Raw genomic sequence first — 17,907 nt, forward strand, 5'->3', positions numbered from 1 at the left:
CACCAAACTTCACAGGAATGATCCTTGGATGGTCCCCTTTCAAAATTGTTCAAAGAATTGAATTCCATGCAGAACTCTGTTGCCATGGCAACCAAAAGGAAAACCTTAAAAATCTTCTTGTCCAAAACCGCAAGGCGTAGAGTCTTGATATTTGGCTTGTGACATCATCTTATGGTCCTCTATGAAGATTGTTCAAATTATGCCCCTGGGGTGAAAAGAGGCCCCACCCCAGGGGTCCCAAGTTTTACGTAGACTTAAATAGGAAAAAACTTTAAAAATCTTCTTGTCTAAAACCACAAGACCTAGGCCTTTGATATTTGATATGTAGCATTACCTTTAACTCCTCTACCAAAATTGTTTAAATTATAACCCCTGGGTGAAAAGAGGCCCTGCCCTTGGGGTCTCAAGTTTAACATGGACTTATATAGGAAAAAACTTTAAAAGTCGTCTTGCCTGAAACTGCAAGGCCTATGCTTTTAACATTTGCTATGTTGCATTGCCTTCTGGTCCTCTACCAAAATATGGGACTTTGTTTTTTTGTTACTATACTATATACATAGACACAATCTTGTGCGCACCATCTCTCCTCATCCCCTTGACACAATTTAATGAAACTTCACACAAGTGATCAGTAACAACAGTAGTTGTGCATGGGGCATGTTAGGTTCTTTCAGCGACAAAAATTGCAGAGTTATGGGACTTTGTTTCTTGTTAACATACTATGTACATACAGTCTGCATATGCAATCTTGTGCGTGCCTAATCTACCAAACCCTTACACACAATTTAATGAAACTTCACACAAGTGATCAGTAACAACAGTAGTTGTGCATGGGGCATGTTAGGTTCTTTCAGCGACAAAAATTGCAGAGTTATGGGACTTTGTTTCTTGTTAACATACTATGTACATACAGTCTGCATATGCAATCTTGTGCGTGCCTAATCTACCAAACCCTTACACACAATTTAATGAAACTTCACACAAGTGATCAGTACCAACCCTAGTTGTGCATGGTGCATGTTACATTCTTTTAGATAAATATTCTGCATAGTTATGGGACTTTGTTTTTTGTTACTATACTGTATACATACAGTCTATATACATACAGTCCACATAATTATGCAATCTTGTGTGCGTCAAATTGCAATGTACTGTGTCAGTGCATGCGGGGGGTACATTCATCACCTTTAGTGATAGCTCTAGTTTTATGTGCTTTTGTGTGGTTGTATTATTTGTTTCCAAAGAGTCTTCTTAAAGACTTTGTTGATTAGAAGTGCATAAACTTGGCACTTTTGGACACAGAATGTGTTGATAATGGCTTTAAACATTAAAAGCAAAGAAATAAACACATGCAGTTTTCAGAGTAAATTAGAATTGATCTATTTCTTGTAATTAGCAATTTTACTGATATTGATTTTTACAGGCTGTTGCTAATCCAGAGTTGCATGCAAAGAGAAAGTTAAAGAAGAACTTGAACAAGATAGAGGCAAAAAAGAGAAAAATTGAACATTTTAAGCCTTCCAAGAAAGCAAAGAAGAGAAAATATCAGGAATTTGCTATAACAGACTAAATCTAATGGGTTGTTTTGCAAGTGTATGTCAAGAAATTGTTGCGATGATGAATGAGTGACTGTTGTGAAATATTGTAGCTTGATTTGCTCAACAGTCAGAACATACAGCTTCAAATCAGAGGTTGTAGAATCAAGTCCTTATTGAGACGTTTTTCCTCATTAATCATAGGCTCCTCCTCTTTATTTCATGTTTGGAAGTTGTCATTTACTTATGAAAATATTAGATTTATACTGGCTGGAATCCAGGAGCAGTCATTAAGTTAACTATCCATTAACTGTGAAAGTGATACATTAAAAATACATTTTACAAAAGTAGAAATTAAGATGTTGTTTTTTTTCCACTAACACAAGAGAGGTTCACTGAAATAATACTGATTTGTGATGCCTTATATTTTACTGATATTTTCTCCCAATCAAATAGAGCATTAGCGTATATAAATGTCTGTCAGCTTTTTACTTGCAAAATTCATGTTAATAGTTTGATTGTTACATGTTGAAATATGCTTGTACATATAAAAAATTGTTAATGATGAATAAATTAAGTGATGGAATGGCAACATTAGTTCATTATATCTCAATGTCATGTTTTCAAACTTCAGTTATGAACTCATTAATCTGACCAAACTATTCACTGTCTTAATGAGGCATATTTGAGGATTTATCAACTTCTGGAATAGTAATGGGACTGAGGGCATAGCCTGTGGGGTTGACATCCCTTTTCTAATGTCAGTGAATGCCCATATCAACCAAGTATTAACATTAAGCCTGCTAAATTTCTGAAACAGACTGGCCCATCATTTCATTTGAGCAATACCATTTATTATTCGAGGGGTATTCACTGGCAATCTACTGACTGAATAGTGGACAGTGCAGACCAAGACCAGCCTGCAGGTACGTGCTGGCTGACTTGGTCTGCATGGGTTTCCAAGGCAGAATCACTTTATGCCAGCAGGCTAAAGGTTGATGTTGGTCGATATCAGTACATCTTGTCTGAGTCGTTACTTTGAAACTATATAGAAATTTTGTTAAATCTTCACAAAACAACATTGAGAGGAAGTGCAATGCGTAAGACCCATAACTTTTGTTTAATTTAAATGTCTGGGTCATACCTTAAAAGTATAGGAAATTTTTATTCCAACTGCATACCTATACAAAAAGGACATTTAGGAAAATTGCAGTGTACAAGATCAATCTAACTTTTTTTAATCCCCCGCCACAAGTGGGGGGTGGGGGGGGGCTTATAGGATTGGTCTCTGTCTGTCCTTCTGTCCGTCCTTCCATTCGTCTGTCTGTAACACTTTTGTGTCCACTCCATATCTCCTAAACCCCTTGAAGGGTTTTTATGAAACTTGGGTCAAATGATCACCTCATCAAGACTATGTGCAGAACTCATGAGTCAGCCTTGTCGGCTCAAGGTTAAGGTCACAACTTGAGGTCAAAGGTTTGAGACTTCTATTTTGTGTCTTCTCTATATCTCCTAAACCCCTTGAAGGAATTTTATAAAACTTGGGTCAAATGATCACTTCAAGACGATGTGCAGAACTTATGAGTCAGCCATGCCAGCTCAAGGTCAAGGTCACAACTTAGGGTGAAAGGTTTGAGGCTTCCATTTTGTGTCCACTCTGTATCTCCTAATCCCCTTGAAGGATTCATATGAAACTTTGGTCAAATGATCACCTCATCAAGGCGTTGTGCAGAATTCATGAGTCGGCCATGTCAGTTCAAGGTCAAGGTCACAGCTAAAGGTGAAATGTTTACCCTTTCACTATCCATAACAGTGGCGGGGGATTTAGCTGTCTTTCAGACTGCCTTGTTTTTATTATCTCCCTTTAGCAATTTTTTTATAAAACAGAGATGGAGCATTTTCTATCTTCAACTTGCAAATGTCAGTCAGCCTCATTATACTTTTCTAACATGTTTAGAATTGATTCTTCAGCTAATTGGTTGACAGCTTACCTGCTGTTTGATGTTTCCTCGTGCACAAGTATGTCTTTGTCATTGACTTTGTACATGCACTTGGTCAGAAGGCTTATGTGAAACCAAAGGTATTTGACCTTTTTACCACAAAATTGCCTTTTTGAAATTGTGCATGACATCTGAAGGCAACTGATTTACATCAACTAGTTAAAGTTCTCAAACATGCATAATGCGATCTATGAAATAAAGGCAGCATGCACCAACTTGAGTACGTATATAGATCACGCAGACCATACCTTACAGCTCACATCAACAGCAGACGAACTTAAACAATTTCCAAACTGGAAGTTAGGATTTTGATCACTCTTTAAAAAATTGCAATTTAGTAAAAAGGTTTTCTGTGTTCTCAGAATTCTTTATTATCCCCGACGAAAGTGGGAGGGATATAGTTTTGGCATTGTTGTCCGTCTGTCCGTCCACCATCCGGAGCCATATCTAAGAAGTGGTTGGGAATATTTAAATAAAACTTCATATACTTGTTCAACACTATGAGGTTATGCGGCCTGTCAAGTTTCAGTCAGATTGCCCAAGTAACACCAGAGTTATGGCCCTTAGAAGTTTATAGTGTTTACTATATAGGGTACTATAAATATGGCAATTTCTGCATCATGTCTTTTGATAAATTTGACCTAGAACTATAAAACTTAAACAGAATTTAGATCACCATAATCTGGTTGTGCACACACAGTTATGTTCGGATTTCTTTTGTAACTTCAGAGTTATTGTCCTTTAATTGTATAAAAAATCCACATATTTGTACATAACAAACTTACCATTTGTTAGGATTTCATTAAATTTCTTTCATTCTTTTCCATGAACATTTATCATAAACATGTGAAGTTGTGTACCCAAACCTGGTCACCCCCTTGCCTTGGTCACACCGCCTCCCTCTCCCCCCCCCCCCCCCCCCCCCCCCCCCCCCCACACACACGCAAAAATAAATAAGTTCCTTCTTTTAGATTTTTTTCAAAACTTCCATGAATATTTATCAACATGTAAGTTGTACCAATCCCCCGCCTCACTCCTCCACCTAGTCATGCCCACCACAGATCATGCATCCCACTCCCCACCGTTTCCCCATTTTTAATTTTTTTTTTCATTTTTAATTTTCCATCAATATTTATAATCAACATGTGAAGTTTTGTTTCCTCACCCCTTCACACACCCCCACCACCCTAAAAAATATATATATACAAATATTTATATATACATATATATATTTCCATTCCTTTTTTTTTAAATGTTCAAACCTTCAACATGTGAAGTTGTAACTGCATCAACCTTGCCCCCAGCCATGTTCAAGATATCTTACTTGATTGTGTTCTCTTAAGGACATCTGTTCTTTTAAGTTAAAATGTACATGTTAAACAGCAACACTTGGTACCAAACCACTCAAAGACAATATCTTGTTCCAGTTAAACTTCAAGCTGACATTTCAAATTACTGCATTTAATTTTAAAAGCTAAGCTTATTACAGTAAGCATATTGCATTCAAAATACTTTCTTTAGTCAGGATGAACGTATCATACATTTATTATGTACACTTTAAACATTTGTTTTCTGTTGAATTGATTTTGACTAATGAAATTATTTGCTTCTAAGTAACATCCTTAACTTTTTTGCCAGATATATTTTTTTGCCATTCCTCACCACAAACCTTTACTAGGGGGATACCAATTTATCTAATTTGCTTGTTATCCAGTGGTCGAAGTAGTTCATTGGTTTTTTTATGGCCTTACCTGTAGAAGGGTCATAAAGTCTGCAGACACTAATGAGATAGTGACTAAAGTGGTTCATTATTTTCCTATTTATGATTAATTTGTTTAGTACTCAAATTCCTGGGTTTAATTATTAGGTATAATATAAGTAATTATATGTGCATTCTTTGTTTCTATAATGATAAAAAAAATGCATATAACTCATAAATGGTGTCATCTCCCTTTTTTAGGGTATGGGTTTAATTATTATTTATAATATAAGTAATTATATGTGCATTCTCTTTTTCCATAATAAGAAAAAAAATGCATATAACTCATTAATCTCTTTTTTAGGGTCAAGGTCACTCATTTTGATCTAGTGACCTACTTTTTTAGCTCTCCTGAGCTAAAGGCTCATGGTGAGCTTTTGTGAACGCTCAATGTCCGTCGTCTGTCCGTCAACAATTTCTAAAAAGATCTTCTTTTTGAAAACACCTGGACAGAATTACACCAAACTTCACAGGAATGATCCTTGGATGGTCCCCTTTCAAAATTGTTCAAAGAATTGAATTCCATGCAGAACTCTGTTGCCATGGCAACCAAAAGGAAAACCTTAAAAATCTTCTTGTCCAAATCCGCAAGGCGTAGAGTCTTGACATTTGGCTTGTGACATCATCTTATGGTCCTCTATGAAGATTGTTCAAATTATGCCCCAGGGGTGAAAAGAGGCCCCGCCCCAGGGGTCCCAAGTTTTCCGAGACTTAAATAGGAAAAAACTTTAAAAATCTTCTTGTCTAAAACCACAAGACCTAGGCCTTTGATATTTGATATGTAGCATAACCTTTAACTCCTCTACCAAAATTGTTTAAATTATAACCCCTGGGTGAAAAGAGGCCCTGCCCTGGGGGTCTCAAATTTAACATAGACTTATATAGGAAAAAACTTTAAAAGTCGTCTTGCCTGAAACTGCAAGGCCTATGCTTTTAACATTTGCTATGTTGCATTGCCTTGTGGTCCTCTACCAGAATTGTTCAAATTATGTTCCTTGGGTGAAAAGAGGCCCTGCCGCGGGGGTGTCCCAAATTTAACATAGACTTATATAGGGGAAAAAAATTCTTTTTGTCTGAAAGTTTAAGGCATAGGCCTTTGATATTTGGTTTGTAGCATTGCCTAGTAGATGTCTAACAAGATTGTTCAAATTATTCTCCTGGGATGAAAAGAGGCCACTCCCTGGGGTCACTTGTTATATGAGTTATATTATAGGAATAAATACCTAAAAAATTATCAGATCATATTTCCTAGACTGTTTAATCGTAATTACCTGATGACCCCAAGTAATTAGGGGTCACCTGACTGTGACCTTGACCTACTGACCTACTTTCCTTTTTTTTTTTAGCTCACCTGAGCACAAAGTGCTCATGGTGAGGTATTGTGATCACGCTGTTTCTGGCTTGCTTCCGTCGTCAACAATTGTGTTTAAAAGACATCTCCTCCATAACCACTGAGTGGATTTTGATGAAACTTGGCATTGATGTTCTTTGGATGGTCCTCTTCTAAAATTGTTCAAACGGTACTGCTTGGTTGCACATAGGGGCCGCCGGTGCTAAAAATAGAAAAATCTTCGAATGACATCTCCTTTACCGATGTTTGATTTTAAAATAATTTCACATAAATGGTCCTTATGTCACCCTCTTCCAAGATTGATCTGATTGTACCGATTCATCAAAAAACATGGCTGCCAGAGGGCGTGGTCAGTTGTCCCTATATATAGAAGTAGAAACTTTAAAAATCTTCTTGTCTGAAACTGCTGGCCCAATTTTAGAATAATTTTACACGAATAGTCCTTGTGTGGCCCTCTACCAGGATTGTTCAAATTGTTCATAATTTTGATTTGTCAAAAAACATAGCCGGCAGAGGGCATAGTCTCTTTTCCCTACATGTATATAGTAGAAACTTTAAAAATCTTCTTGTGTGAAACTGCTAGCCTGATTTTACACAAATGGTCCTTGTGTGACCCTCTACCAAGATTGTTCAAATATTTTGATTGGTCAAAAAAACATCGCTGCCAGGGACATGGTCACTTTTCCCTTTATTATGCCCCCCTTTGAAAAAGGAGGGGTATATTGTTTTGCAGATGTCGGTCGGTCTGTTGGTCGGTCGGTATGTAGACCTATCCGTTTCCGGATGATAACTCAAGAACGCTTGGGCCTAGGATCATGAAAGTTGATAGGGAGGTTTGTTATCACCAGTAGATGACCCCTATTGATTTTGAGGTCTGTATGTCAAAGGTCAAGGTCACAGTGACCCTGAATAGTAAAACGGTTTCCGGATGATAACTCAAGAACACTTGGGCCTAGGATCATGAAAGTTGATAGGGAGGTTGGTCATGACCAGCAGATGACCCCTATTGATTTTGAGGTCAGTATGTTAAAGGTCAAGGTCACAGTGACCCTGAACAGTAAAACAGTTTCCGGATGATAACTCAAGAACGCTTAGGCCTAGGATCACGAAAGTTGATAGGGAGGTTGGTCATGACCAGCAGGTGACCCCTATTGATTTTGAGGTCAGTATGTCAAAGGTCAAGGTCACAGTGACCAGGAACAGTAAAATGGTTTCCAGGCAATAACTCAAGAACGCTTGGGCCTAGTGTCAGGAAAATTGATAGTTAGGTTGGCCATGACCAGCAGATGACCCCTATTGATTTTGAGGTCAGTATGTTAAAGGTCAAGGTCACAGTGACCCTGAACAGTAAAACAGTTTCCGGATGATAACCCAAGAACGCTTAGGCCTAGGATCACGAAAGTTGATAGGGAGGTTGGTCATGACCAGCAGGTGACCCCTATTGATTTTGAGGTCAAAGGTCAAGGTCACATTGGCCAGGAACAGTTAAATGGTTTCTGATCTTCTTGTCCAAAACCATAGGGCCTAGGGCTTTGATATTTGGTATGTAGCAAAATCTAGTGGTCCTCTACCAAGATTGTTCAGATTATTTCCCTGGGGTCAAATATGGCCCCACCCCTAGGGTCACATGGTTTATATAGCCTTATATAGGAAAAAGCTTTGAAAAACCTCTTGTCCAAAACCACAGGGCCTAGGGCTTTGATATTTTGTATATGACATCATCTAGTGATCCTCTACTAAGATTATTCAAATTATTCCCCAAGGGTCAAATATGGCTCCGCCCTGTGGGTCACATGGTTTACATATACTTAATTACAGTGTGCATATAATTTCTGTTCCTTGTGCAATTACTAAATGCATCAAGGGGGGCATTTCGTGTTCGACGAGCTCTTGTAGTATACCATTCTTGTCCAAATTATTGCCCAAAGGTAAAAGAAAAATGGCCACAACCCTGTGTCTGACATGCTCTTACTATAGGCTTTTACATTAGAAACTTCTGTGAATCAATAATAACTAAAGCCTTGATATTTTGCCTGTGATATCAGATTTGTAATGTTTACTGTAATTGTTCAGATTATTGCCCTAGGTTCAAAAGTGTGTGTGACATGTATATTATATAGGCTAATTAACATAGAAGAAACTTAACTTTGTACTTACACAAACACACTCGAAGCATTGTACACAGGTGAGCGCTCTAGGGTCAATGACCCTCTTGTTAAGATACAGCCTTGAAATTTGGATGACATGTACAGTTTTGCACAGCAATCATAAAACTGACTTTCATTGACCATGAATATGACCTTCTGACCTACTTTCTTATATTTTAGCATCAGTTCACCATTTTAAACATGTTGCTCATATTACTCAGGTGAGCGATTTAGGGTCATCATGGCCCTCTTGTTGATAAAGATATTTCATATAAACGGAGTTTTTTACTGAATTGTTTCAAATGATTATAAAACAAAGGCGTACTAAGAATTTTAGTCACTGAGTCAGTTGGAAAAAAATGAGAGTAAGATATATTAATACAGACCATCTTTCCAGGAAGGATTGTTAATATGTTTTACTTATATATATATACTTATATAGTCCAGTTAGACTATAACATTGATTTGACTGAGCCATCAATATTCTACATAAACAAGTTAGTTTTAAACTTGTCATATAAGATACAATAGCAACCATTGTATGACCACCCTCGGCATACCTTTAAACCAAAACTGAACTTTTTATTTTCGGTGGGTCTTGCCAAATAAATTCATAGAATAAGGTCTGTATTTGCTTAAATATCTGTGCTAAAGGATTTTGTGCGGATGTAAAAAAATGTGTTAGTAAAGGTAAACAAGAGGGCCCTGAAGGCCCCGTATCGCTCACCGGAAGTGAGTAGGTCAGTAGGTCACATTCATGGTCATTGAAGTCAGTTTTAAGATCTGTGTGCAAAACTGTACATGTCATCCAAATTTCAAGGCTGTATCTTAAAAGACAAGAAGTAGGTCAGTAGGTCACATTCCACATGACCAAGACTCGAACTTGACCTAAAGATCATCAAGGTTAACATTCTGACCAAGTTTCATGAAGATACAGTCATAAATATGGCCCCTAGAGTGTAAACTAGTTTTTCCTTTGATTTGACCTTGTGGTCTAGTTTTTGACCCCATCTGACCCAGATTGAATCTTTATTTAAAGATAATGAAGATTAACATTCTGACCAAGTTTCATTAAGATATAGTGATAAATGTAGTTGGTCAGAAAGATGATTAGGGAGGGCAGCTATAAAGCTATGATTAACAACAATAATAATAATGTTAACCAGATGAGTACGTCACTCTTTGTTCAGGGTAAGTAGTAGCTTTAACCCAGCTAGAAAAAATATTTTATGTATAATTCCTATCTAGAGTGCTACAAGCTTTACCTTTGATTTGACCTTGTGACCTAGTTTCTGACTCCACTTTACCTAGATTTGAACTTGACCTGAAAATCATCAAGATTAACATTTTGACCAAGTTTCATAGAGTAGAGACTTACCCTAAGTCAACTTTACACGAGGGAAACAATCTATTTATATAGTGAAATTGATGAGTGAACACCGTTTGTTAATCCTTATCCTGTCCATGTTATACCAGTGCAATTGAAAAGTAAACTATCTATGTTAAATGCTCTACATGATAACACAGTCGTGCATCTAACAGAAAATTGATTTCTTTGATTTTCTCATATTTCTAGATATTTTCTCATACCTTGACACATATATAATGGTAGTAGAGATTGTTCTCTTTCCAGCAGTAGCCTTTACAACATATTTTACCTTGTGAAATTCTGTGGGTTTTAACATTTTCAAACAATCGTCTGTTTGTTGACAAATTTCAACACAGAAAATGTCACACTTTCCCCAGGGCAATATTTTATTTGATCTTTACATAGTTTTCTGTTCAGATTGCTAATCCATGTGGCAATTATGAATGCTTTTTCCCTGCCCAGAGGAAAAAAGTGCATAGTTTGCATGAGGTTCTAGGTCAATAGCCACCAAAACCTACCATAAAGTCTTAGCGAAGTTGTCTCCCTATTTTTTTCAAATATTTTACCCAGGATTATTTTTTCAGCTCAAATTACTCTTTCAGAAAATGATATTTTAATTTTTTTTCAGTTTAAGTACTTTAATGCAGTTAAGTATACATATATGTAAAGTAGATCCGATCCTACTTTAAGTTTGTATTTTTAGTTACACTGCCTACATAGAGATATCATAAATGTCGCCTCTGGAATGTTAACAAGCTTTACATTTGATTTGACCTGGTGACCTAGTTATTGACCCACCTGACCGAGATTTAAACTTGACCTCAAGATCATCAAGGTTAATATTCTGACCAAGTTTCATTAAGATATGGACATGAAAGTGGCCTCTAGAGTGTTAACTAGTTTTTCCTTTGATTTTACCTGGTGACATATTTGTTGACCCCACCTGACCCAGATTTGAACATTACCTAAAGATCACCAAAGTTAACATTCTGACCAAGTTTCATTAAGATAATATTATAGTCATAAATGTGGCCTCTATCTTTGTTTTGACTTGGTGACCTAGTTACTGACTCCACTTGACCTACATTTAAGTTTGACCTAAAGATCATCAAGGTTAACATTCTGACCAAGTTTCATTGAGATATAGTCATTAAATGTGTCCTCTAGAGTGTTAACAAGCTATTCATTTGATTTGACCTGATGACCTCGTTTTTGACCATAGATGACCGAATATCGAAATCGTCAAAGATTTTATTTAGAGTAACAAAAGATTGTTCAATGCCTTGAAAAGCTCACCATTTTCTAAGAACTGTTACATACCTTCGTTTTGATGAATTTGCAATGTCACGGTGCTTACATTTCACATAACTAGATGGAATATATTTTTAGCAATTGTTTATTTTTATTTCTTTACAAACGTTATTCATTTTTAACACAGGGGGACATGTGCAACTTTGCTCGGTATTTGCTGCAAAATATATACCCCTACGTGGATAAATATATATGACAACAAAGGTCAATGTAATCGTATTTGACGAGATATCAGAGCAGTAAGGAAACCTATGTGATAAGAGTATAATTTTGTAGGACAGGAGATAAAATATCTACGAAGTTAGAGAGATCTGTAAAATAAGTGTGATTTTCGTTAAAAAGCGATTTTAACTAAAGGAAATTCCACTGAAATGTTTGAAACAAGACACAGACAAAGTCTCTTTCAGACATGCTTTGTCTGTTTATTTTTCACAATTCCAGTATATGGACGAACTGTCATTGTATCAACCAAAGTCGGTAAAATTTCAGGATACACTAAAGATTTACAAGCTGACGGAAAAGCAAAGACTATCTCAAAGTTTATGGGAATTCCATTCGCAGAGACAACTGCTGGGCAGAACCGTTTCCTAAAGCCGATCCCAAAGGCGCCCTTCAACAATACCTTTGATGCTACAGGTGGTCCAATAGGATGCATACAAAGCTCCAATAAGGCAGCACAGAGAATATCTAAGATTACAAATTTTTCGGAGGACTGTTTGAATTTGAACGTGTACGTACCACATGACTTTACAACAAATGTGAGCCTTCCGGTGATGATATGGATATACGGAGGAGGGTTTAACGACGGGGCTTCGGCACTTTACCGAGCGGACGTGTTAACTGCATTTACAAATGTAATAGTCGTCACAATTAACTACAGGCTTGGGATGTTTGGTTTCCTTCAAAGTGATGATGGTAAACTTCCTGGAAACCAAGGCCTTTGGGATCAACACCTGGCAATCAAATGGGTCCATGATAACATTGCACCATTTACAGGAAATCCAGGCCAGGTGACCATTTTCGGTGAATCCGCGTGCGGGGCATCTGTCTTGTTCCAGGCTCTGTATCCAGGAAATAAAGAATATTTCCAGAGAGTTATAGCAGAAAGTGGATCTCCACTCGCAAACTGGGCAACAATTCAAGAACCAAACGCAAAGCTGTTCGCGAAAAGTGTGGGATGTGACAGAAGTTCAAATTGGGTTGCATGTATTAGATCAAAATCGACATCCCAGCTCCAAATACCAAGAACAGCGTCTAATGCACTGCATTTTCGTCCAGCAGTTGATGGCGACTTTGTCGCGGAGATACCAGAAGATATTCTCTATGGAAATAATTCAAAATCATCAGCAGCACGAGAGTTTTATTCCTCACTTGATATTCTCTCAGGTGTAAATAATAAAGATGGTGCGTTATTGATGCTCGCATTATGGCCAAGAGTTCTGGGATACTCTGATTTAAACAGTCCAAAGATCACACGTGACCAGCTAAATAATATAGTCGTACCGCATACGATAGATGATATTTTATTACCAAAGGACAACCGTACAAGAGATATTCTCCAAAAACTTTTGATTTTTGAATACACAAATTGGACGGATCCTGATTCGTTCGAGTCAACAAGAACCAGCACAGTGAGCCTATCGAGTGATGCTGGTTTCTTTTCGCCAGCTATACGTGCAGCACAGGCTCATGCTATGGCGCAGAATGGAAAGACATATTTCTACGAGTTTAGTGTTCCGATAAAGAACCATGACATTAAAGAAACACCTTCCTGGATTATAGGTATAATTTGTTAGTTTTTAAGATGTTGATTTTGAACTTATACAGACACTAAGATTGCACCGATCATCAAAAATTGAAGATAAAATTTCAGTTTTAGATAGAACTATGGGCCAGCTCGAAGGTCGAAATTAAAATTTTTAAAGCTAAGATTGAATTTCGAGCCAGCTCAAAGCCTCATATTTAGTTCATACTAATTTATTATTTCAGCTCGGCTGTGATGAAAACTTTAAGCTTATTTCAACCACTCTGTAGGTTCGCCTGAGAAAAAAATGACATATTTGAGTTGTTAGTTTGCATGGTATGATGTTGTAGCTCTTTATATGTATGTTTTCTTTATTAGTTGTACAACTTCTTGACAAGATGGTAAAGTGAAGATAGTACAAATGGTATTAGGGTAATTCTTTGATTTAGACAGAATACAGAATGTTACTGAGCTTGCTGCACATGTCACTCAAAATATCACAAACACGCCGCTTGTCCTGGTAGATGATATAATTTACTTGTTTGAACATTTTTCAGGTTCTAACCATGCAGACGAATTAAGGTTTGTGTTGTGTGAACCATTATTTGGCAGCAACGAAAGCACTTTCACCGAGGACGATAAACGGGTGTCTCGAGCGGTTGCCACGTTGTGGTCAAATTTCGCAAAATCTGGGTAAGGATAACAATTTGATTGCTCGTGTTCATTAAACTGCATAGACTATATTTTCCTAAGATTAGATAGTATAAGATCTTTTTTACTGACAGTATGTCTGTGTTAATTAATATTTACCTTTTACAAATACTGTTGAACCTGCCGCAGCGGCCACTTGTATCAAGCACTCATAAGGATTTCCCAAATTGACATTCTGTTCTAATTTCAACATCTCTTTAACTATCCACCTGCCTTAATAAATGTATTTCATGCATGCCGGACAGGAGTTTTTGCCAGTGCTAGAAAAAATAGTCTTACTCCATGGGAAATAGAATTTCGCACGTGCTATAATTTATTAAGGAAGGCGTAAATTTTGCGCTACTGTAATAAATAGTGCTTAAAAGAAAAAAACATTCGATTTACCTTTTCTTCTATTTATTGAATAATACGGCATGCAAGAAAAGTCGAAGGCGAGGATAGAAATCTGACTCTCGGGTAATTGTTTTTGGGGTAAATCGGCAATGCCTCGTTACCGTCTAAACAGTATCCTCGAGTCAGACATTTTCACTTTAATTCAGTGAAATATTCACAAAGACTGTGATAGTAAGTGTTCTAAACGCAGGGTATTTTATTAAATGCGGAGTTTCATGTAGAGCTAGCATTACTCATAAACCAGTAAAAACTATTTCTAAGACATGGAGCAATGCTTGGTGACGAAAGAAGTGAAGTTGGAAATATGGTCAATGAGTGCCGCGCTTTGGAATCTGAAAGCACAGTTTCACGTCGAATGTGCGTCTGATGGAAGTGTATTAGTGGGAGTTTTTTTTCCTGTGAATAATACAGATTCATTGTAGATCTATTACTCAAGCGGATTTAAGACAATACCAATATGAAAAAACAAAATGATAAAGGAGAATAGTTGATCTGCCGGATGTTCGAACGCACGACTCCCACAATATCACTACTTCACAGAGCCTATGCACAACCATTTTAGATAATTGTTATATTTTTTTTTTTTGCAGGAATCCAAACACACCGGAAGACGCTACGAAATACATTCATGCCACGTGGCCAGAATACACAATGACGTCACAGAAGTACTTCCAAATATCTTACCAAATGTCGCTGTTCTCCGTCAAAGACTATTTTTATGCAAAGAGAATGTCTTTGTGGTCTGAATTAATTCCAAAGATAAGAAAAATTGTCATTAACGACAATGTGCATATACCTCACTTTGATTTATCCGGAATTATTTTTGGTAAATGAATGTGTAACCTGACACGTTATTAATTTTTTATCCATTCAGTATGAACAGAATTTAACACATCCGGATACTTCATTTACAAAGGAGGAATTCAAGTGTTATTTGGGCTGCTTAATTTTGATCTAAAAAGAGGAACAATCACGGTCAACGCAATGAATAAAAAATATTTAAAATAACTAAAAATGAAGTTACTTGTTTTATTACAATGTCGGTGACTCGGATCGCAACATTGATGGCAAAGTGGGAGAGGGGATGGGCAACCCCAAGTTATTGTTTGTTTTGTTGTTGTTGTTTTTTTCACCACTTGAAATGCATACATTTGACAAAAGGTCCTATATTACCTTACCGATGGATTATTTGACCATATTCGCAAAGATAATTTTCAGTGCTCTATATGTAACTTGGGCTTACCATACTGAGATATTGAATTGGTCCTATGGAGAGACGGAAGTTCATTTTCATGGTTTTATAGTTAATAAATCAGAGAAATGTAGATGAATGATAATGATTTCAAACAAATACCTCCGAAATGTTCCAGACTGTGCAATGTTTGTCCATTCTATTTAAGAGATGAGGGTGAGCATGCTCAGAGACCTTTGGCAGGCCTACAACTTCAAAATTCTCAGCCACGCCCCTGTACAGTGAATAAGCACTTCTCAACGCTGATTTGTTTATTGGGTGTTACAAATGCAATATTCATAAAAGAATCATTAAAACCTAAGTCCAAAACAGGTCTGGAGTTATTTAGAACTGTAGATGTAAGTGACGTGTTTTGAAAGCAGGTCGGTATATATCAACCAGATGAAATTCCCCAATTTACGTAATTCGAATGATTATATCTCAGCATGTGTACCGAGATAAAATACGTATATATAGATCTTACAGCTCACATAAACTGCAGAAGCACTAAAACCATTTCCAGGTATGTCCAAAATTGGAAGTTACGATTTCGACCACCATTCACAAAGTTGTCACAATAACCTCTCAAGTTGCTGTTTTGCAATTCAGCACTTTTTTGCGCGGAATGCGACCACCTGTATGTCCTTGGCATGTTTAGATCGACATACTGCAAGTTTTAAATCCCATCAACTACGTTGTTTCTAGCAATTCAGGATAGCTCACTTGACTGTGGTAAAAACAGGTAAATTCACTCTGTCAGTGTTTGACGAGCATAGCTGAAATCAAATCAATCTTATTACGTCTTTTTAATATAATATGTGACCGATTATTTAAGATAAAATTGTACTTTTTACCATGTAATTACACTTTTTTTTCGCATAAAACTCTATGGAACGCATAAGCTGCCTTTTGTTTGGACATTTCATATCTATTACATCACGGACAGGCACCAAAGTAGAATCACCGACCTTCCGTAAGCCAGCTGGATGACTTCCTCACATGAAGAATTCAACACACCGATTGGGGCTTGAACCCACATCGATGAGGGGCAAGTTATTTGAAGTCAGCGACCTTAACCACTCTGCCATTGAGGCCCCTTATTATGTCAAAGTGTGATGCATGTTAACTTGTCAGAACAGTGTCTTATTATGTTAAAAAGCTATGTTTTTATGTCAAAATGTGGTGTTAACATGTCGAAACAGTGTCTTGTTATGTTAACTAGCCGTGCGGATATCTTGTCAAAGTGTGATGTTAACTTGTCCAAATAGTGACTTATTATGTCAAAAAGCTGTTTTCATGTTAAAGTGAGATGTTAACGTGCCCAAATAGCGATCGATTTAAGTTATCTACCTATGTTGACATGTCAAAGAGTGATCTTGTGCAAATCGTGTTATTATGTTAAAAAGCTACGTTATCTTGTTAAAGTATCATGTGATTTTGTCTACCGAGCGTGCTATTATGTTAAAAAGTTATGTTATTTTGTTAAAGTCTCTGATCTTGTCTACGGAGCGCTCTATCGTGTAAAAAATTAGTTATAACTTGTCAAAATAGTGTCTTATTATGTTAACGAGGCATATGTTATTATGTCAAAGTGTGGTGTAAGCTTGTCGAAACAGTGTCTTATTATGTTGTCAAAATACTGAGTTATCTGTTATCTGTGTACCAAGCGTGCTATTATATTGCAAAAGCTGTTATCTTTTTAAAACAGCTTGTTAACTTGTCAAAAAGGCGTTTGATTGTTATGATGCTATGTTATTATGTCAAAGTGTGATATTAACTTGTCCAAGTAGTGTCTTATTATGTTAACAAGCCATATTATCATGCTGTAAACTGTAGTTTTAAATTGTCAAAACAGTGCTTTATTATGTTAAAAAGAAATGTTATCATGCCAAAGTACCGTGTGATCTTGTCTATCGAGCTTGCTATTGTGTTAAAAAGGTATGTTATATTGAAATGTGGTGTTAACGTATCAAAACAGTGTTTTACTATGTTGACAGGCTACGCTGTTATGTCAAAGTGTGATGTTAAGGCCTATGTTATTTTGAAATTATGAATTAGGTGGGTGGGGTACATGATATTATTTCTGATAAATTTCGGAGTTACTGTAAAACAAGCGTTATTCCAATGTGAAAATACATCAAAACCATGAAGAGCTGAACTCTTACTTTAATTTAAAAAGTAAAGTGGGAAAAGTTATCAGTATGTTCGTGTCACAATTTTCGGGGTAAGTATTCTATGTCATCGTGCATAACTGCAAAAAACTATAACATACATAATAAAGCTAAACTATCCGTGTAAATGAGCTGAGAGCTATTTTTCTATTTCCGTTTATTACTTTTCTAAAAAACACATTACA

General features: G+C 36.7%; 1 protein-coding gene across 1 annotated transcript; it reads left to right on the forward strand.

Annotated features, from left to right (window-relative positions):
• Positions 1 to 11,653: 11,653 nt before the first annotated feature.
• LOC123552195 (cholinesterase 2-like) lies at positions 11,654 to 17,444 on the forward strand. Its single transcript, XM_045341660.2, has 3 exons — positions 11,654 to 13,254; positions 13,774 to 13,909; positions 14,911 to 17,444. Exons 1-3 carry the CDS (start codon positions 11,844 to 11,846, stop codon positions 15,152 to 15,154), a joined length of 1,791 nt encoding a protein of 596 aa, XP_045197595.2. The 5' UTR covers positions 11,654 to 11,843; the 3' UTR covers positions 15,155 to 17,444.
• Positions 17,445 to 17,907: the final 463 nt, after the last annotated feature.

Source organism: Mercenaria mercenaria, chromosome 4 (assembly GCF_021730395.1).
Source record: "Mercenaria mercenaria strain notata chromosome 4, MADL_Memer_1, whole genome shotgun sequence".
NCBI lineage: Eukaryota > Metazoa > Mollusca > Bivalvia > Venerida > Veneridae > Mercenaria > Mercenaria mercenaria.

Bases quoted from the DNA above. Each gene is read 5' to 3' on its own strand.
- LOC123552195 (XM_045341660.2), top strand. From the start codon at position 11,844: ATGTTTGAAACAAGACACAGACAAAGTCTCTTTCAGACATGCTTTGTC. The intron at 13,255-13,773 runs GTATAATTTGTT...AACATTTTTCAG, and splicing joins AACACCTTCCTGGATTATAG to GTTCTAACCATGCAGACGAA. The intron at 13,910-14,910 runs GTAAGGATAACA...TTTTTTTTGCAG, and splicing joins TCAAATTTCGCAAAATCTGG to GAATCCAAACACACCGGAAG.